Source organism: Penicillium crustosum, assembly GCF_028827405.1.
Source record: "Penicillium crustosum strain IBT 35664 chromosome Unknown utg000005l_segment0_segment0, whole genome shotgun sequence".
NCBI classification, from domain to species: Eukaryota; Fungi; Ascomycota; class Eurotiomycetes; order Eurotiales; family Aspergillaceae; genus Penicillium; species Penicillium crustosum.
Window position 1 is genome coordinate 1,265,857 of NW_026623126.1, and position 20,041 is coordinate 1,285,897.

Genomic DNA, 20,041 nt, shown 5'->3' on the forward strand with positions numbered 1-20,041 from the left:
AGAAACATGACTGAGTAGAAAAAACATGGAGTTGAACATCAAACATGCCTTCACTTTTCTTTCGTTTTTTTCCAGCCCCCTCGAGGCTAGATTCAATAGGCTCCTTAGCACGACGATCAATTTCACATTCGCTATCAACTAACATCACCATCACACCAATCGGATCGGGCCCGTGGGGCAGTCTCACTTTGGCCCTTACGCGGGGTTTCTCCTGAACGTTGACTTGACGGTTACAGAATGGTTTGAAGCACTTACGGAGTACTCCGTAATATAATCAGAAACGAATCCCTGTCTATGAATTATCTCGACTCGATTCATTTGATATATATACTCATTAACAGGGGGAAATAAAAATACAAAAGATGAGTATGAAAATGGCCTATACAAATGGTTTGATATATCAATATTCTGTTTCCATGGGTCCAGATCTCATGTCTCCACATGGGCATATCCGTGAGTAGATACGGAGAACTTCGTAGTATTTGGACCTCACCTGTCAGATTTGATATAACACTATCTATCATATTTTGCTAAATTGTAGTCTTCAATAGTCTTGAAATACACTTATAGTACGGAGTACGGAGTACGAGAACGAAATAAAGTCAGACCAGGCTAAAATCCTGTCATACGTCACACGCAGCCTATCGGGTCAAAGAATCATATTGTCGCATAAAATGTATCATAACCATCATGAGCGAGCGCAGCTCAGAGCCCACGAGAAATGCCTCGTCACAAAGAACTATTACTTACGTTTCGCCTCTCCCGACCAGATTCGCATGTCCTTAGCCCGATCATGAGCAGCGCGGAACACTATCGATCCATCTCTGTTAGTAACCTCATCCTCCACTCACACATCCAGGGGACGGTCGTAACCTACATTGTCGCTCGGTCTCATCCAGCCCACGGAGGAAATCAACCCCACCACCGACTGCACCACGCGAGTTATGCGCATGATCGGCGATCTCTGCCGCCCGTTTCTTAAATGCCTGGCAGGTCGTTAGTCCCAGCTCAGCCAATGCGCGGTCTTCGTCAGCGAAGATCATGTCCACCTACATCTCCGAGAACATCAACCATCTCTTCTTCTTCGAAAAGCTCGAGGATCCGCTCGCTCAGGTTGTAGAAATGCGGTGCTAACGCGCGCAAGTCAAGTGTGCGGGGATCTGCCTTCAGTGCATTCATTACCCGCTCCGAAAGTGCTTCGGGCATGTCAAGCGTGACTAGACGGGACGTTCCTAGACGTGCTCTGTAACGAACACATATAGCACGTTAGGAAAAATAACAAACCCCACGACGAGTCTTCTGGGTAAACTGAACTAGGTGGGACCTTACCCGATCGAGAGCATTTCGCCTAGCCATAGTGGAAGATCAATGCGGGTTCCAGCTTTGATCTGTGCATGGGTCAATAAAGCGTGCGGTCGGGCAGTAAAAAAATAGAGTATAAACTCACATCTTCGCCCGCATTGCCCTCTAGGATACCGAGTCCAGGTACTTCGAGCTCAAATGTACATGGCAGTTTCTGGATCCAGGATGTTAGCAATTGTTCATTTTTGCGGGTTCGTAGTAAGGACATGTAGCTGCAACTAACTCACCTGTGCATCTGTCAGGATGGAGTCAATATCATAGTAAGACATGATGACACGTCGAAATATTCATGCTCTGTTGATCGCAAAGTTGTGAGATTGAGGCGCGTCGATAACGGCGCGCGATCACGTGCTACCCGCGAAACAGCAAATTGGTGGAGAACCCGGTGACATCTACATCTACCACAACTGATGGGGCTTTAGGGATCTGCATTTTGTTTCTGTCCTTGAATGGCTGCGAAGAACAGACTCTGGCTAGACAGGTCAGGGAAATAGCTCAATTGCCTAGGTGGGTAATCTGGCACTTCCAAGTCATCGCCAGATGTGCTTAGTACTTTGCGACTGAATCCGTTGTTGAGCAAATCACTTTTATATCTAACAATCTCAGAATTATCGAGCAAAGCCTCTATAAGGTCAAAGAAATCAATTCAATATTGCGTGTCGGATCCGAGCTCGGAATTTCAGTCTCAGTCACTGCCTAGGTAACCTCAAGCATGGGATATCATATATGTGCCCTACGTGACACTACACACATGCACGCATGCACGCCACACCGTTTCGGCGTGATATGTGTATTTGAATATACTCTTGTCGCTAGGATCATCAATAGAAATTGACGCAGCGATGTCACCAAAGTTAGCATATTTTGGAACGCTTAATTTCTTAGACCTCGACTAATTTTGGTATGCCTATCTCCAAGCATTCTTTTGTTCCTAGCAGACGCCCACTCCTGCTGTTGAGGCCGTAACATTCGATAATATAGCCTGGACTCATTTGCCGAAGGAAAATACAAAGGCATTGGATCGGATTGGATAGTTTCTTCCCGTGCAAGATAGCTTTGCATTATTCTGCTTTTCTGACACAATCGGATGCGTAATGGCGAAAGAGATAGCTCGATGAGTTGGATGTGTAGATGGTCCATAGGCAGCTTTCTCGTTTGAGAACACTGGGAAAAGTCAGCCTTGAATATATATTTTCATTACAGTCTAGAATTTTTCATCCCTATCAAATTCCCCAACAGATTAAGACTTTCCAGATGTAAATATAAAATGTGAAAATAGGCACTATTATAGTTCCCAACTCAAAGCCCATGCAGTTCAGCAAACGGATCGTGACTAGGGTCCCCATGTCGGGTATATTCCATGCTATCCGAGATATCCTTTGCCACCTCACTCCCATAGACCTCTCCAATCCAAGCCAGAGTAACATCAATGCCGGCACTAACCCCAGAAGAAGACCAAACATTACCATCAACGACCCATCTTGCATGAGGAACCCAGTCGACATTCACCCCCAGATCCGTAATCTCAGCCCAGGCCATCTTATTCGTCGTGGCTCGCTTCCCATTCAGAACCCCAGCTCGCGCCGCAAGCCCCGCGCCAGTACACACCGTAATAAGATAGCCCAGCTGGGGGTATATGTTTCGGATGAACAAGACTGCCTCTTCAATTACTGGGCTCGAGCCGCGCGTGCCCAAGCCGCCAGGGACGAAAAGCAGATCCAGAGGCGGTACTGTTGCAAAGGTATGGGTTGGCACCACACTTTGGCCTGTAGCATTTGGGGATGTCGGTGACTTCGTTGTTACTGGCTCTAAAGTTGAGGATATAAGTGCCAACGTCACGCTGTGGCTCCATGAGAGGACGTTGATGCAGTCCATTGGGCCGAATACATCCAGGGCTTGAAAGCCTGGGAATAGCAGTACGCCCACGCGGAGAGGGGGTGGATTTGTCTGGAGATTCTGGATACTCCATCTGTTAATATATGGAATATATCTAGGAAGTGAGGGTCATACCGGACATATTCTTTGTAGTTTTGCTACTTCCAGGAATGATGTATGGGACCTTCTATCTATCGTTAAAAACGGGTGATTTGGTCTTTATGCGCAGGGCCAGATATTGGAATGACCTGGCCACAGCCTTGCGTCGGTTTTGAGCAGATTAGCACGTAAGCCAGAATAGTTCCGTTTTTGGAGAGTGGGAATTCGTGTAAGTTGACATTGAATAACGAGGAAAATCATAGGGATTGTCTCGATGGGAAAAATGATTGGTTTTCATTTGTTGGATATACTTGTTGACCTGATGCCAGCGGCGGCGGCAAGTCAAAATAACCTTATTGTCTCGGGCAACGGTGATCGCCTTAATCATAACTCGACCGCCGTGGAAAGCTCCCGAGCTCCAAGCTAGGAGTCGGAAATTAGGTAGGATAGACGGGGAGTACATATACCTGCTTGTCCCCGTAGCCGACCAATGGGAAAAGCACCGGAAATCTCCCTGAAGCCTAGCTATTTCTTCCAAAATGGCTGCCGCCCCTGGACTTCTGTGCTGCAGGAACTTTGATCAAAAACGTCCAGGGCCAGATCTAAGAAACTGCAATGGTCATCAAAGCCCACGATAATCTCTCCAAGTGCGACTAGGAGAATGTCATGGACATTGGGTAGAGTAGCTCTGACCCCCTCTTTTTGGGTTCTCGGGTAATGACTTTGTATCGAGGATAATATAGTTCGCTTTGGCAACCTCGGCGTAGATAAACAGCTAGTAGAGTATAGAGTATCTCCCCGAGTTTGAGGACAAATGAGTGGACCCATTTGTTATGATCTCCGGAATTCTCCTAAGGATGTGGGATGTAGTTAAGCTTTTGACCGGGATACGAGGTGTTCGGTCATGATTTCTATGAAAAGAATAGGAACTCTGTGCCGGTGATGATTTGAAATATGAGTCCCCAAAATATGTTCATCAGTCTTAATTATTTCAAGAAATTTGAACCGACAGCAGCACTACAGAGAATTGCTGCTCTGCCCCTTTGGGACAGAAGTGTGAGATGAGGTTTATGCAAGGTCATTATGTTTGTTATCGGCGACCTACAGAGGTTAGGTCACGCGACTATCTCGAGTCTCGAGCACCTGGGCACGCGGGCAATCAATGTGTTGTTATTAGTCCGATCCCAACGATTCCCCGGGGTAATGCAATCAAATGGAAAAAAAAAACAGTTGAGACTGCGATATCTGTTGATGGCCTGATTGGTCCGGGGTTGTCAAGTACTTCAGCTCAGACGCGAAGACCTCGGGATTGCCCATTTTGGGTTGCCTTTTTATGCATGTTACCGGGAAAAGCTGCAGGAAGGCAACGAGTGAATAAAGATGGGAGTGCAGTTAGTATATTCCAAGGTTCCATAAGGGGTTGACTGAGACAGCCCTAGAGAGTACTTCCTTATATAGATATGGAGATATGGAAAACACATGCCAAGACCTCTGGAACGGAGTGGAGAGCCAAAATCAGCCTGGGGCGTGCAGAACGTGTTGACTGGTCTAAGACATGTACGCAAAGGCCCCCAAAATGGTTTAGTGGCTTGAATTCCTTGTTTTGGAGAGATTTAGGAGGAAATTACATCGATATAATTAGCATTGGCGATTATCATTAGGTATTGGCATTCCAGGGTCAAATTGCTGTACGACGGCAAACTTCCAAAATTAGCCGCTATCCCACCCCCCAACTTCCCTGGTTTTGATTTCTTTCCCATCCAGTCTGGCTTCATTTCTTTGTCTGGTATCTTTGTTATCTCGAGTCCCTTTGATCCTCCGAGAACCCACTCTATCAATTTGAACTAGTCTGAATGGATAGTCGGTGACTAAAACCTATATTATGGCGTACAACGCTATCGCTCAAGTCGACCACGAAGTGGCTTCTGTTTCTTCCGCTTCTGTATCACGCAGCCCTTCGCCCGCTCACGGACATGCATTTGAACAGCTCCCGCTTGATACCGATCATATAGGGGGAGGAAGCCATCTAGAAACCGCCAAAACCGAGGACAGCGTCAGTTTCGGCCAGTTAGGTTCGATGATCCGCTCCATGACTTCTACTAGCTACGATGTGGTGGAGGACGATGATTATGACGCCGATCACTCCCCCGAAGAGCGATCCAATAGCCTCCACATCCCACCACTCAATACGTCTATCGCGCGAAATTCTTCTCCCGAGACCCCCATCCATAGCGCATGCAGCGAGGTGCCCGTACCTCTCAGCCACCCTACCCCGGATTTGCAGTCGATACAAGGAGCCTACAAAGGAAATGTAACGCGGTTGGAAGAAAGCGCGGAGCAACTGAGCTCGTGCTCCGCGGACATTGAGAGCGAGATCCGTCGCATTGACCAAGAGCAAAAGCGACGCTCGGTCAGCTCCGCGTCTAATTCGATCATTCACCGGAATGGCGCCTTCTCCCCAGCAGCGACAATTTCCTCTGCCCATGGATCGAATGTGTCACCGGCGCGTCAGCGCTCTGTATCAGGGGCGCGTCTGGCCCAGCTCTCGGAGCCTGCACACGACGAACACGAGCATGAAGTCGATGAATTTCCCGCGCTCCCTGATCTACCAGCGCCACAGCCCCTTTTCAATACCAACAGCGATTACTATTACGATCAATATGTTCCGCAGGGAGTTCCCGTCGAGGCAGAGTTGGAGCGCAGGGCCTCGGTCGCATCGATCGATACCTACCAGCAAGCGCGGACGCTGTTCACCGACTTTGATGGCGTTCATTTCGCACCCTTGGAACCAGGTCGCCAGGTTTCTTTGGAGCAGCCACCGCTCGCCCGCAAGCCGGAACATTACAAACAACCGCAAGCAGGAGAGAATATGGTGTTTTATCCTGCCCCTGTCCCACGCATGTTGAATCTGCCACCGAAATTGTCGCGCAAGGCGAACATTGATCGGGATAAGCGTCGTACACAACTTGCAGGCGCCATCGCCGCCGAGGATAGAAAGTCAACAGTTATGCTACCTGGTGCCGACAAAAAGGACCCACGCGATGGACATAATGATAAACGCAAATCGACAGTGCCACCACATCTCCGTGCGAGTTTGTTTTTTGACCAGCCGAGTACATCACTCCAGGTTGCGGTTAAACATGACTCTGCGGTTGCTACCCTGGAGAGCATTTTGGACGCCTCTGCGAATGCGCCTGTTTCGGCTTTCACTGATCACCCGTATGCTGGTCATGCCGGCGCGATCAACTACAATAAACCAAAACGAAAGACTCTGACAAAAGATCCGACAGGAGAAAAGACAAATCGTCTGTCGCGAGCCACGATTGGCCAGCCTTATAACGCTAATACTTTAGACGAGCATGGGGACCCTGTCACTTCGCGACATGGATCGGAAGCTGGGAATGAATCGGATAGAGATCATGATGAGCACAGCCGTGAGCGTAGGTCGGAAGGCACTGATACCGAAAGTGATGAACAATCTGAACACGAAGACTCAGAGGACGAGGAAGAAGAGGTGTTGGATTACGTTAGTCCACCGAACACGCTCATCGCTGAATTGGAGTTGCGGAAACATGAGTTGAAACACCGGCGACGGACGGCTGTGCCTGTACCTTTCCAAGGTATGCAGACCACTTTGTTAGAAATGGACGAACGAGCCCAAAAGCAAAGTGATAAACGCCGGCAGCGCCCTGTCACTTTAGCCTGGGAAGGGCGGGATGAAGACGATGACGTTCCCTTGGCTATGTTGTACCCCGAAACAGCCAATCCCGAAAATGACAATCGACCTTTGGGGTTGTTAGCGAAGCGGCAACAAGAAGAAAATGAGCCTCTGAGCTCACGCCGTGCCAGGCTGCGGGGTGAACCAATCCCGCAGGCGGAGCAACGTCCTGTTACAATGTATGCACCAGGGCCCCCGGCGCATGTTCCTGAGCCCACTCCCCAGAGTGACGACGAGACAGAGATCGAGACCCTCGCCGAGCGACTCCAACGGCTGAAGGGACATAACCGCTCGGAGAGCAAGTTCGCCAGTGACTTGATGGCTGAAATCGACAGCCGGGCTGGAGTTGCGCCCAAAGAAGCCCAAGAAGTGCCCGCCCCCAATGAGGAAGAGACACTCGCACAACGACGCAGTCGACTTCAAAAAGAGGCCGCTGCCCAACCTGCGCCCCCCAAGAACCCGCGCATGCGTCGGAGTATGGCCGCGCTTACACAGGGTCGTCCTCCCCAGCTTAATCGCCAGTCGTCGTATGATGTTTTCAATCAGCGGCCTGTCACCATGTCCCAGTATGGAAACCGCATGTCCATGCAACATTTCCCCCACAGATGGGATACCCGATGGCACAGCAGTATGGGTATCATATGAACCCTGCGATGATGGGCATGAATGGCCATGGGTATACTTCAAACATGGCACAGTACCCCGCCCCAGTCAAAACCGACGTGATCGACCGCTGGAGACAAAGCATTCGTTGACACCGTCTATTAATTTTTGCTTAATGTTTTTTTTTCTGTTAGCATAGCATATGGTCTGAGCGTGTCATTCTCTGATTTATTTTTCTCGAAGGATATCTATGTAGCATATTAGCATAGCTGTACGATTTATAGAAGAATTAGCGCATGCATTTTCGGGGGATTTTGACCTATCTGAGCAAAAAGTCAGGACAAAGAAGTAGGGAAGTAGGGGCAAGAATGTGACGCGATATTGTATTTAGGTCTAGACACTACAGCAGGCAAGATGAGTGTAACGTAACTTTTAGCCGCGCGTTACTTTGGTCTTTTTTTTTTTTTAACTCTTTGATATAAATAGATATGAAAATCGATTGGCAAATGTACTGCGCATTACCTCTATTTTTTCGTCAAATCGAGTTTAGTAGGCTTACCAAAGTTCGAGACTTAAGAACCTTGGAAAGTTGACGGGTGGGTTCTGCATTCCCCCACGGTCCAGTTGTCTATATATGACAGCGTCTTTGTTCAACACCCACGTGCAGTTGATAAATGCAATGGACTATTACGCCCCTTGTTAATACTTGCGATTCAATCTGGCGCCGTGAGGGCCTCAAATAACCATGCCGCCGTCTACTGTCTTCTCGTACTGGCGCCGAGACCATCGACGTTCGTCCGTGTCGCCTGCTTCAATCCCCGCGCCCTCACATGTCAAAGGGGCGAATGGAAGCCCGATTATAAGCCCTCCCCAGATCCCAGAGATTCCGGATACACCGACCCTCACCACTACCTTCGACGGGAACTCACCCGATGGCCGCCCCTCGAACGACTCGCCGCTGGACATCGATACCTCCAAGCTCAACATCAGCCCATCGGTCGCGCCGCTATCCTCCTCGATTACTCTTGCTGTCCCATCGCCGGCAGCCGAAAAAGAAAGCCGTCCTCATTCCAGTCCCGGCGACTGCGGGGAAGAACAGTTTACATCCCAGTTGAATAATTCTCAACTGTCTGTGACGGCTCTACGGTCTGACCAAGGAGACGGAGAGTCGAATTCCAAATCAAGCTCGCCTTTTCGACGTTCGTTTGGATTGCAGAAACGATCGCCAACTGCGGCAGCCGGCTCTGGTCATTTCCGGTTCAGAAGCTCACCCGACAATTCGCCCGCGGATAAACAAACATTGCCACAGAAGGATTTCAAGGTGGATGGTAGCACAACTGCCCGGCGCACCGGAGATCGTGATGTGTCTGTAGAGCAGACACATCATAAGTCGGGCAAGGCGATGTTCCATCTCCTAAATCCGATGTCTCTTCTTGCGCGCAGGCGCTCCTCGCAGTTGGTTAGCTCCCGGGCAGAAGATGTCAAAATCAAGAACCGGAACGTGCCTGCCATGCCAGATGATTATGATCCCAGAATTCGTGGAAAGATCGTTCACGACTTCTCGGCGCCCCGGCCTCGCCGCAATCTTTCGGCTACCCAACAGGATACAGTTGTGAATGGGCAGGATACTTCACCACCACAAATACCTAGTCAACCGCGTGGGGCCCACTGGAATGACCAGGCAAAACGGCACAGTGACCATTCGCCTGTTTTCAAGGAACATTTTGAGGACCAGAACGTTCTACAGGTGGAAAATAAGGGATATCTCCAGTCTTCACTTTTAACAGGCCAATCACAGCCTGGTTATGACAGCACATTACCGGTCTTTGCGCGGAACTTGCCTTCTCATCTACCAGACAGAGCTGTAGATGCCCCAAAGCAACTTAAGTCAGAGACCGAGGGACCTCCCCCAAGCCCACCCAAAGCAATCTCCCATGCTCATCCTCAGCACCCTCAAGACCAAGATACTATCCCTAATGTACCCTTCAATCCCTCAGCCTTACCGAGACACCTCAAGAGCAATGCCTCTCGATTCAGCTTCGATATGAGCGGAGTAGAATCATCTACACAAGAGAGAATGCTAGAAGAGAAGCATAAGGCGAAGGAAGCTTCGCGCAGAATGGAGGATGGATACTTTGATGACTTCGACGAGGACTTCGATGATGACATGATGGACGACCTGGATGGTCTGGAGGAGAGGATTCCCGGCGTCAATGCAGATGCCGATGATGACGAATACGATGATTTCTCAGTTTCGCGAAACATCAATGAAGCCAAGAGCTGGGCGATCCCAGGATTGTCACCCGTGGTTGCTAGCCCAGTCACTGCTGCACCACCAGAACCCACAAACACGTCTCACTCTACCTCTCATCTCTCTGAGGCCACACAAGTAGACGATCCCCGCAACCAACAATTGCCAGGGCAACAACCGTCCCTAGTTGCCCAAACTGATATACCATCCACCACTCCCCAGGTTCCGATTGCGAAACAAGCGGCCCCAATCCTCGACGACGATGATGATCTCTATTTTGATGATGGCGATTTCGGAGATCTCGATGTCGAAAACCAAGACGGTGGATTTGATGAATCTATATTCGATGATGTAAACAGTCATTTATACGAACGGAAACCAGTCGGTGCCCCTCCGGCACCTTTACCAACGGGCACCGCTGCTCCGGGCGAGGATGACTCCTTGGAAGGGAAAGAAAGCCCCGTGGCAGAAAAAGGAGTCCAAGGACTGCAGCACATGTCTAGTGTTGCTAGTGACTATCGGGTCACAGGATCGGTCAAGCGTGGCCCCCTCGGCGAGCCAATACCAAATATGGGCCCTGTCCGTGCCCATGGTGGTGGTGTGCTTACAGAGCAAAATCTAGACATTTTGCACAATGCTCTAGCGTTCGCAGCCAACGAAGCATCATATAGTGCGCGATTCGAGCGCAGGTTCAGCACAAGCGAAGCATCGCAAGGGCAAGACAGCGCAGCTCAAACATCGCAGACAATAGACTCGCAACCAGGTCTGGTTTCTGATGACAGCCGAATCAGCCAAGCTGCAGATGCCATGGCCTTCGAAGACGTCTTCGATGATCAGGTCTACGACGATCACTTTTATGATGATAACGATGATCCGTACTTCGACGACGCAATCGTTGCTGCTGCTAACGCCGAAGCTCTTGAGAACGATGACGATGGCTTCTACGGCCAAGAGTTCGGCTTCTACGCACAAGCAGATGGCAATGGCACCTCTGAGTTAACTAACGGTGGGTACTTTGGTCCACGACGGGTCGAAGGGATCACACGGAACCACAGCAGTCGCGGCAAATTCCAAGAGCCCAGCTTGACCCCTATCACCGAACGAAGTGAATGGAGCACACGTAACTCTATGATCTCGGTCAAGGCCCACGGCGGTACACATCCAAATTCAGCTCTAGCGAGCCCTGGGCTGGCGCAGTTGGTTGACATGGGCAATCTCGACGACGAAATGTCGCTGAGCGCACTCATGAAGCTACGCCGGGGAGCTTGGGGTGGGAGCAACGGTAGCCTGCGCAGCAGTGCAGGTAGTCCACCACCTCATACGCTTCCGCCCTCTCACCGTGCCAGCTTGAATGGTGCTGAAGCAAGTCCAACGGTTTCTGAAGCGAGGCCTTTTAGTCCCGATGAGGCGGCCTCAAATGCTGTCGGTCATTTGCAAGACGATAACCACCCACGTACTGCTTCGCCCTTGTCGGGGCAGCCAGAGTCTGAAGAAATACCCACCAGTGCACCTCAGTGACTTAATGTCTTGTAATATGGTGCCTGATTTCCCGCGTTTGGATATAATGATTTATTATTTCTCTGCATATTGAGTATGCCTGTTTGTGCGGTGATTTCGCATTGTCACGATTTCATGAATTTATCAAATGTTCTATAGTTTAGATGTTAATATTAATACGGATCTTTAATCTGAATCGAGACATTAAATTTAGATCGAACCAGATCTCAAAAAAAGTAAAACAAAACAGGTCTTGGCGGGAGATCCATGATTAATAGTAATCCATTTTAGTCCCATTGGGCCGAAAACTCCCGCAAGAGGGCCCGAATGCTTTAGCCGGACCTCCAAAGAACAGGCTTAGTCGGGCGCCTCCCGAGGTCCTTCACTACGAAAGTGGCGCCTGTCCCCGGGCATCGGCTGTAAGTCGGGCTGAGTCAGCGCACCAGCCTCACCTGCCGTGAGACCCGTCATTCTCGGCAGCTCTCTTCCTTTTGCGCTCTTTCTTTTGCTTCATCTTTACTCTACCCCCACACCTTATTTTCTTATCTAGAGCGTTTGAGCTCTCTGATGAGTCCCGATTCTATACAGGTGCTACGGCAATACTAGTCGACACCTGATCTGTGATTTAACTCGTACGTGTACTTACGCCTCTGCCTTTCCTCCGTATTCCGGTTTGCTCGCGCCCTGCAGGACAACTTGGCAACATTCAGGCTGACATTATAACACATAGTGAATCTGACCCTATAACGTCTGATTTCGCCAGAATCCTGAACAACCGTCTTCCAATTCCCCTTTCCTCTAAATCGAAAACTTTATTGGACCTTGATCCAAGAAAAATCCCGCAATGTTTAGAAACACTGCTCTCAAGGCCACCAACAGCGGTATGCTGCGTGGCGCGACCTCTTCATCATGCCGGCGCTCGTTCCACCTCGCCACTAGCGCTCGCAGCTCTTCAAAAAGCTCCGGCTTCAGCATGACCGCCCGTCGGCCTCTTGCTGTTGTCGACCGTGCTTTCAACGGCGCCCGGTCCTACGCGGCCCCCGCGGAGGGCCAAAGTCAAGGAGTGGTAAGCAACAACAATCTTAGTGATCGGTAGCGATCTGATCCGGGTTTCCGATAATCCAAATATACAAACGGGCATTCGACTAATGCGACGGCGCGATCTCGCCCTTACCTGAACAGGACCCCAACGATTCTTTCCTTACTGGTAGTACTGCCAACTACATCGATGAGATGTACATGGCATGGAAGAACGATGCCTCGAGTGTTCACATCTCATGGCAGACTTACTTCAAGAACATGGAGGAGGGCAAAATGCCCATCTCCCAGGCCTTCACTCCTCCCCCCTACCCTCGTCCCCACCCCTACCGGCGGTGTCCCCCAGGACATGCCCGGCCAGGGACTCGCTGGTGGCGCTGACGTGACGAACCACTTGAAGGTTCAGTTGCTTTGCCGCGCCTACCAGGCTCGTGGTCACCACAAGGCTAAGATCGACCCTCTCGGCATTCGCGGAGAGGCTGAGGCCTTTGGCTACGACAAGCCCAAGGAGCTTGAGTTGGACCACTACGGTTTCACCGAGAGTGACTTGAACCAGGAGTTTGCCCTCGGACCCGGTATCTTGCCCCGTTTTATCACCGAGACCCGCAAGAAGATGACTTTGCGCGAGATCATCGCCGCTTGCGAGAAGATCTACTGTGGCTCTTACGGTGTTGAGTACATTCACATTCCCGATCGCAAGCCCTGCGAGTGGATCCGTGACCGCTTCGAGATCCCCCAACCTTACAACTACTCGGTTGACGACAAGCGCCGCATCCTTGACCGTCTCATCTGGTCTTCCAGCTTCGAGGCCTTCCTCGCTACCAAGTTCCCCAACGACAAGCGTTTCGGTCTGGAGGGTTGTGAGACCCTGGTCCCCGGTATGAAGGCTCTGATCGATCGTAGCGTCGACTACGGCATCAAGGACATCGTCATTGGTATGCCTCACCGTGGTCGTCTTAACGTTCTGTCCAACGTTGTCCGCAAGCCCAATGAGTCCATCTTCAGCGAGTTTGCCGGTTCTGCCGAGCCTTCCGATGAGGGCTCCGGTGATGTCAAGTACCACTTGGGTATGAACTTCGAGCGTCCTACTCCCTCCGGTAAGCGGGTGCAGCTGTCTCTGGTTGCCAACCCCTCTCACCTCGAGGCCGAGGACCCCGTTGTTCTCGGAAAGACTCGTGCCATTCAGCACTACAACAACGACGAGACTAACTACGACTCCGCCATGGGTGTTCTGCTGCACGGTGACGCTGCCTTTGCTGGCCAGGGTGTTGTCTACGAGACCATGGGATTCCACTCCCTTCCGGCCTACTCGACCGGTGGTACCATCCACCTTGTCGTGAACAACCAGATCGGTTTCACCACTGATCCCCGTTACTCCCGCTCTACCCCCTACTGTTCCGACATTGCCAAGTCCATCGACGCTCCCGTCTTCCACGTGAACGCCGACGATGTTGAGGCTGTCAACTACGTCTGCCAGGTCGCTGCCGACTGGCGTGCCGAGTTCAAGCGTGACGTTGTCATTGACATGGTCTGCTACCGTAAGCAGGGTCACAACGAGACCGATCAGCCTTCGTTCACCCAGCCCCTGATGTACAAGCGCATTGCCGAGCAGAAGGCTCAGCTTGACAAGTACGTCGAGAAGCTGATTGCCGAGGGTACCTTCACCAAGGAGGACATTGATGAGCACAAGAAGTGGGTCTGGGGAATGCTCGGCGATAGCTTCGACCGCAGCAAGGACTACCAGCCTACCGGAAAGGAGTGGCTGACTTCCGCCTGGAACAACTTCAAGTCTCCCAAGGAGCTGGCTAATGAGGTCCTGCCTCACCTGCCTACTGCCGTTCCTGCCAAGTCTCTGCAGCACATTGCTGACAAGATCTCCGGTACTGGTGTTCCCGAGGGCTTCGAGCTCCACCGCAACCTCAAGCGTATTTTGAGCGGACGCAAGAAGGCCGTCGATGAGGGCAAGAACATCGATTGGGCCACTGCTGAGGCTCTCGCCTTCGGTTCGCTTGTTGATGAGGGTTACCACGTCCGTGTTTCCGGTCAGGATGTTGAGCGTGGTACCTTCTCCCAGCGCCACGCTGTCCTCCACGACCAGCAGACTGAGCGCACCTACACTCCCCTGAAGCACATTTCTGACAAGCAGGGAAGCTTCGTCATCTCTAACTCCTCCCTGAGTGAGTTCGGTTGGTAAGTTTTTCAAATTGGAACTCCCCGCGTAACAACGATCCTAACATACAATCTAGTCTCGGCTTCGAGTACGGTTACTCTTTGACCTCTCCCAACGCCCTTGTCATGTGGGAGGCTCAGTTCGGTGACTTTGCCAACAACGCTCAGGTTATCATTGATCAGTTCATCGCCTCCGGTGAATCCAAGTGGCTGCAGCGTTCCGGTCTGGTTGTGTCTCTGCCCCACGGTTATGACGGCCAGGGCCCTGAGCACTCTTCCGGACGTATGGAACGTTGGCTCCAGCTTTGCAACGAGGAGCCCCGTGTCTTCCCCGAGGCTGACAAGTTGGACCGTCAGCACCAGGACTGCAACATGCAGATTGCCTGCATGACCACCCCTGCCAACTTGTTCCACATCCTCCGTCGCCAGATTCACCGCCAGTTCCGCAAGCCTCTGGTCATCTTCTTCTCCAAGTCTCTGCTGCGTCACCCTATTGCCCGCTCTGACATTGAGGCCCTGGACGGCGAGTCCCACTTCCAGTGGATCATCCCTGATGAGGCTCACGCTACTGAGGCTATCGACGCTCCTGAGCAGATCGAGCGTGTCATCCTGTGCTCCGGACAGGTCTACGCTGCTTTGAGCAAGCACCGTGAGGCCAACGGTATCCGCAACACTGCCATCACCCGTATTGAGCAGCTGCACCCCTTCCCTTGGGCTCAGCTGAAGGAGAACCTTGACAGCTACCCCAACGCCAAGAACATTGTCTGGTGCCAGGAGGAGCCTCTCAACGCCGGTGCCTGGTCTTACGCCCAGCCCCGTATTGAGACCCTGCTGAACGCTACTGAGCACCACAACCGCCGCCATGTCCTGTACGCTGGTCGCGCTGGCAGCGCTTCCGTCGCTACTGGTCTGAAGGCCGTCCACCTTAAGGAGGAGCAGGAGCTCCTGGAGGATGCTTTCTCTGTTCACCAGGATCACCTCAAGGGCGAGTAAACGCCTCAGTCGAAGCTTCTGTTGATGAGCTACTTGGGATCTTGCACTGACACTTGCATTGAGTTGGGTGTCATATATTCATTGGTCTTCCTAGAACCTAGCGTGTAATTCCGTGTTGTACTACCTCTTTTATTGTACTGATTTCTTTTGTGTGTTATCGATGTGTCCTAGGTTCACAGTCATAGACCATGCTAGGGCAGTCTTTTGGTTGTCCTAATGTAAAGTCCCCGTCTATACCTAGAATTCATGCTATATGTAAAATACACAAATCGTTGAGTTTTGAAAACCTGTCCTTGTCTTTCTGTGTCTGACGTTTTATATAGCAATAGCTCATATTGACTGTTAAGTGTGACTGACTACTACATCAACATTGTTCTTGATATGACATCACCCTCGTGCTCGGATGATTCAGCAGTGGATGCCTTATCGGTGCCGCAGGCAGCAATCTCACCTGATTCGATTGCTCTTCTCCGCACTCAAACTTCCCAGAGGCAGCTTCTCCTCTATCTATGCTTCCCTGTTGCTACACGAGCTGTTGACTATTTTACATGGTCTCAGATCATTGCTGAACACCATTGGTTCTTCAAAACTTACTATCTCCTCCTCAAATTGGGGTAGGCTCACCTCAACCCTCCTCTAACGGCGCATCTCGCAGTCCCAACTATGCCTTTTACCATGGCCGCCGTCTCATCCTCTGTCAATAATCCCCAGGGCCAAGGAATTCGACAGTCCGCCCGTCAGACACGTACAAACCCGTCCCGAACCTCCAAAACCATCGGACGGTCATCTTTCGCGTTCGGTCGAGGCTCGACAGCTGAAATTCCTTCTACGCCCCCTGTTCCCCACGGCTTCTACCCTGCACTCACGCATTTCACCGATGCTATAACAGCGCTTCCGCGCGAGTTCCGTCGACACAACTCTCTTCTCAAGGAAGTTGATGCGAAGGCGTGGGCTCTCGAGGAAAATTTGCTACAGCTACTCCAGTTCTCCTCCCAGTCACAGCCCGTTCCTCATCCTCCCCACCCGGCGCCTATCGTTGGGGGTGTGATTCGGGAGGATGTTTTGCCCAAGGTGAGTTTCCCCCGCGATTTGTCCGATTATGTACTTTGGACGTTTACTGATAGCGTCTCTCTTGCGCCAGGAGCTATCTCAGTCATCGGAATCATCTGAGAGCAAAAACCGCCGGCTTCTCTTCGATCGTGTACGCCAAAGTCTCTCGGATTTGATGATGACTGCCGATGAGAAGAACCATGTCATTTCGAACGCGAATGAGGAATTAGATCGCCAGGTTGTCCGACTGGATACTGTGTTCCCATACATTGCAGGCGAGATCAGCGAGGAGGCTCGCCTAGGCAGCCTGACACACTGGGCGTACTCCAACAAGAGTACCGCGAAGGCAGCGACTAACGAACGCCCGCGCCGGGAAGCAGTGGCGCAAAGGCAGGATTTGTCGCACGTGCTTCAAGAGGCCGAAGCCGCGAGTCGCAGCGAGGCACGGCGCGACGCTGTTCTGGCCCGGAAACAACGTCGGGCGCAGGCCGATGCGGACTACGAAGATACCCGCAGCTCGGGCACCCGCAAGACGAATAATGCGAAATCTCGAGGTGGAGATCACGCGGCTGACCCGAGCGCTGCACCCAAGCGTCGGAAGGTGGAACGACCACCACCGGTAGACACTAGTGTTCCAATGGAGCGCTCTGCCAGCGGCGCTGTGAGCCAAAGAGCTGCGAATAAGGACCCAGCAGAGAAGAAGCGTTCCCGCGCTCCCAATCAGGCTGCTACTGCACGCAAAAAGTATGTCTCATTTAGCTGCCCTCACTACCTGCATTCAACTAACTCTATTTTAGGGCCAACGCTTCCAATGCTGCATCGCCCGTTCTGGCCCCATCACCTTTGGTTGGAACATTCAGTGGACCGCGGGGTGCCGCAAGTCCAGGACCCAACACAGCAAGGCCACAATCTTCACGAGCCCAACAGAATTCTGGACCTACAGGAAATTCGCGCGCACGGCCATCATCGTCGGCTTCGAATCTTCCCAACAACAGTATGCCGTTTCAACCACCCTTCCCGGAACTATTAGTTAACCATATCCCCTACGCAGACAAAATTGCCGATTCCAGGTCTACACCCCGGGACGGACCCATCAAAAACGAACTCATCCACGCAGAAACACACCGTGACTATGATGGTGATGTCAACGGTAGAACATCCGTTCCAGCGGGATCCAAGCGCGAGGATCTGGATAGAAAAGCCGGTTCCGCCGAGGTCGAAATGACCAAGGGACGCAATTCCAAGACATCGACCCCTATTCTCCCCGCATTCACAGAGCCCAGCCAACCACGACCCACGCGAAGTCGAGATTCGGCATCTACCAAACGAACCCAGAAGAAGCCCATCCCGCAGCCTATAATACCCTCCGACGACGAGTCGCTTCACGAGGGCGACGACGAAGACGAGGAAGGCGAGCCGCGCTACTGTTACTGTAACGAAATCAGTTTCGGCGAGATGGTTGCTTGTGATAATGACGCCTGTCCGCGTGAATGGTTCCATCTGTCTTGTGTGGGCTTGACGAAACCGCCTGGGAAGAATGGTAAGTGTCTTCTTTTCCTTGTTGAAATCATCCAGGTTGCTAACAGTCTCTATTAGTGAAATGGTATTGTAACGAGTGCAAGGAAAATATGAGACGGAGTCGCAATGGGCGGTAGCATGTCCCGTTCAAGGTTATAGACATTGATGATATGGCGTTATGTGGTGTTTTCAATAGGCACATACTCTAGCGGAGATACGGCCTTGCTAGTTGATATTCTAGACTTTATGCATTTGCAGATATTGTCTGGCTTTTCGCTTCACTACCTACCTGTCTTTTTCATCACCGAATGTTGTACAGTATTGTATACCTATGCGAATTGGAGATGAGAATTGCAACCGTGGAGATGCCACATGAATTGATCGATGAAGGTATAAAAATAAGGCTCTGAAGACGGGCTATATCTAATAGCACCCAATAATCCATCTCAACTGTCCGCAGTACATCTATACCAGATAGACATGTTCAACCAGCCTTGCATACCTAACTCAAAAAAACAAACAAGTAATCTCTACCAATCGCGCGTCAATCGATTAACAAACCCACTACCCTCAGCAGCACTATTCGCGCGCCTCTGAGCCTGCACACCAGACCCCTCCAACCCCGAAGCCGAAGCAGCAACTTCACCCTCCAACCTCCGTCGGAGATCCTCATACCTCTCTCCCTCCGCACCACCAGACCCAGACCCAGAGCCACCCCTCCGCTCTTGCTCGCCAACCAACCAAGCCGGAACCCGGAACCCGGTGCTAACCGGCGATAGACCCGGTAACAGCTCCGCGCGCCATGCTACACCCACGATCCAGCCCAGGGCTGATGGGAGGAGCATTGCGGGGAACTGGGAGAGGGCTAGCTGGGCAGCGACGATGTAGGTGGTTGACTTGTCAGAGAGGAGGAGGGATAGACTTGGTGTTGGGGGTTTGGGTTGGGATGCCTGTGTGGTATTGTCGGCGGAAGAGGGTTCATTATTGGGGGTGTTTGTTGTGGCGGGGGAGGATGTGGACCCGATGCGGTAGCGGTATGTGTGTGGGATAGTGGCGTAGTACTGCGCCAACAGGGCGAAGATCGTTGCTGTTGGGCCGGAGGGGAGGTAATTGATTTTATTTAGGGATAGAGGGCGGATTAGGAGGGCGAGGAGAATTGGTGGGAGGAGAGTCGTGTATGGTAGTGTGGTGAGCAGGAAGGTCTGTAACAAGTATCATGGTGTCAGCAATTGGTTTCCGGGACATATATGATAGACACTGTTTAGATTATTCGTTCCATGGTCGAATATGTGTATGCATATCTTCGGGAACGAGGATAATGAGAGAAACAAAGGACTAACCGCGATCTTCCGCTTCCCCCACGCGCGTTCAACAACCCGTAGATGGTAGACTAGCATCGCGGCGAAGAGGGCTTCGGTGGAATTGGTGAAACCGACGACCTGCCATATCAATGCACGCCAGAACTGGGCATAGGGCCAGAAATGAGGTGATACATGGATCACGACGAGGTGTTTTATGTCGAAGAGGGAGAGGGCGACCGATGAAGCGATGGTGTAGATGAGGAGGGATTTGGTGAGGGGCGCATTTGTGAGGCCGGAGGTGAGCATTTTGAGGCCCCTTATACTTTTCTCTTGTTTAGTATGACTCTGGCTTGGGAATCATCCAAAGTGGGGGGAGAAGGTGAGTTGGAGAAAGTTCAGTGTAGTAGAGGGGACAGATGGCACTAAATTCCCGAAGTCCGGGGAAGCTCGGCATGCCGACTTTATTTAGTTTCTACAAGCTTTCTACGTCATTTTACAAGTAAATTAATGAGATATCGAGATTCATATTCTCTTTATGAATCAAACATTGAAGCTCTTGTAAACTAT

General features: G+C 51.3%; 8 protein-coding genes across 8 annotated transcripts; 5 read left to right on the forward strand and 3 right to left on the reverse strand.

Moving 5' to 3' along the window:
* Positions 1–742: 742 nt before the first annotated feature.
* On the reverse strand, positions 743–1,631 carry psf3 (DNA replication protein PSF3; the record flags this gene model as incomplete). The annotated part of the gene is made up of 6 exons (XM_056878900.1): positions 743–810; positions 878–986; positions 1,054–1,243; positions 1,330–1,388; positions 1,448–1,516; positions 1,590–1,631. The coding sequence occupies 6 exons, from the start codon at positions 1,629–1,631 to the stop codon at positions 743–745; spliced, it is 537 nt and encodes a 178-aa protein (XP_056724219.1).
* A 1,030-nt stretch (positions 1,632–2,661) lies between these two features.
* On the reverse strand, positions 2,662–3,237 carry N7487_011171 (DJ-1/PfpI family protein; the record flags this gene model as incomplete). The annotated part of the gene is made up of 1 exon (XM_056878901.1): positions 2,662–3,237. One exon carries the CDS (start codon positions 3,235–3,237, stop codon positions 2,662–2,664), a length of 576 nt encoding a protein of 191 aa, XP_056724220.1.
* A 1,981-nt stretch (positions 3,238–5,218) lies between these two features.
* On the forward strand, positions 5,219–7,699 carry N7487_011172 (uncharacterized protein; the record flags this gene model as incomplete). The annotated part of the gene is made up of 1 exon (XM_056878902.1): positions 5,219–7,699. One exon carries the CDS (start codon positions 5,219–5,221, stop codon positions 7,697–7,699), a length of 2,481 nt encoding a protein of 826 aa, XP_056724221.1.
* A 703-nt stretch (positions 7,700–8,402) lies between these two features.
* N7487_011173 (uncharacterized protein) lies at positions 8,403–12,120 on the forward strand (the record flags this gene model as incomplete). Its single annotated transcript, XM_056878903.1, has 2 exons — positions 8,403–11,422; positions 11,994–12,120. The coding sequence occupies 2 exons, from the start codon at positions 8,403–8,405 to the stop codon at positions 12,118–12,120; spliced, it is 3,147 nt and encodes a 1,048-aa protein (XP_056724222.1).
* Positions 12,121–12,249: 129 nt separating this feature from the next.
* On the forward strand, positions 12,250–12,501 carry N7487_011174 (Dehydrogenase E1 component; the record flags this gene model as incomplete). The annotated part of the gene is made up of 1 exon (XM_056878904.1): positions 12,250–12,501. One exon carries the CDS (start codon positions 12,250–12,252, stop codon positions 12,499–12,501), a length of 252 nt encoding a protein of 83 aa, XP_056724223.1.
* Positions 12,502–12,633: 132 nt separating this feature from the next.
* Positions 12,634–15,605, forward strand: N7487_011175 (2-oxoglutarate dehydrogenase family protein; the record flags this gene model as incomplete). Its single annotated transcript, XM_056878905.1, has 2 exons — positions 12,634–14,633; positions 14,690–15,605. The coding sequence occupies 2 exons, from the start codon at positions 12,634–12,636 to the stop codon at positions 15,603–15,605; spliced, it is 2,916 nt and encodes a 971-aa protein (XP_056724224.1).
* A 675-nt stretch (positions 15,606–16,280) lies between these two features.
* N7487_011176 (putative PHD finger domain protein (Ing1)) lies at positions 16,281–18,310 on the forward strand (the record flags this gene model as incomplete). Its single annotated transcript, XM_056878906.1, has 5 exons — positions 16,281–16,676; positions 16,747–17,399; positions 17,453–17,649; positions 17,707–18,195; positions 18,252–18,310. 5 exons carry the CDS (start codon positions 16,281–16,283, stop codon positions 18,308–18,310), a joined length of 1,794 nt encoding a protein of 597 aa, XP_056724225.1.
* Positions 18,311–18,703: 393 nt separating this feature from the next.
* dscB lies at positions 18,704–19,780 on the reverse strand (the record flags this gene model as incomplete). The annotated part of the gene is made up of 2 exons (XM_056878907.1): positions 18,704–19,375; positions 19,514–19,780. 2 exons carry the CDS (start codon positions 19,778–19,780, stop codon positions 18,704–18,706), a joined length of 939 nt encoding a protein of 312 aa, XP_056724226.1.
* Between the last annotated feature and the right edge of the window lie 261 nt (positions 19,781–20,041).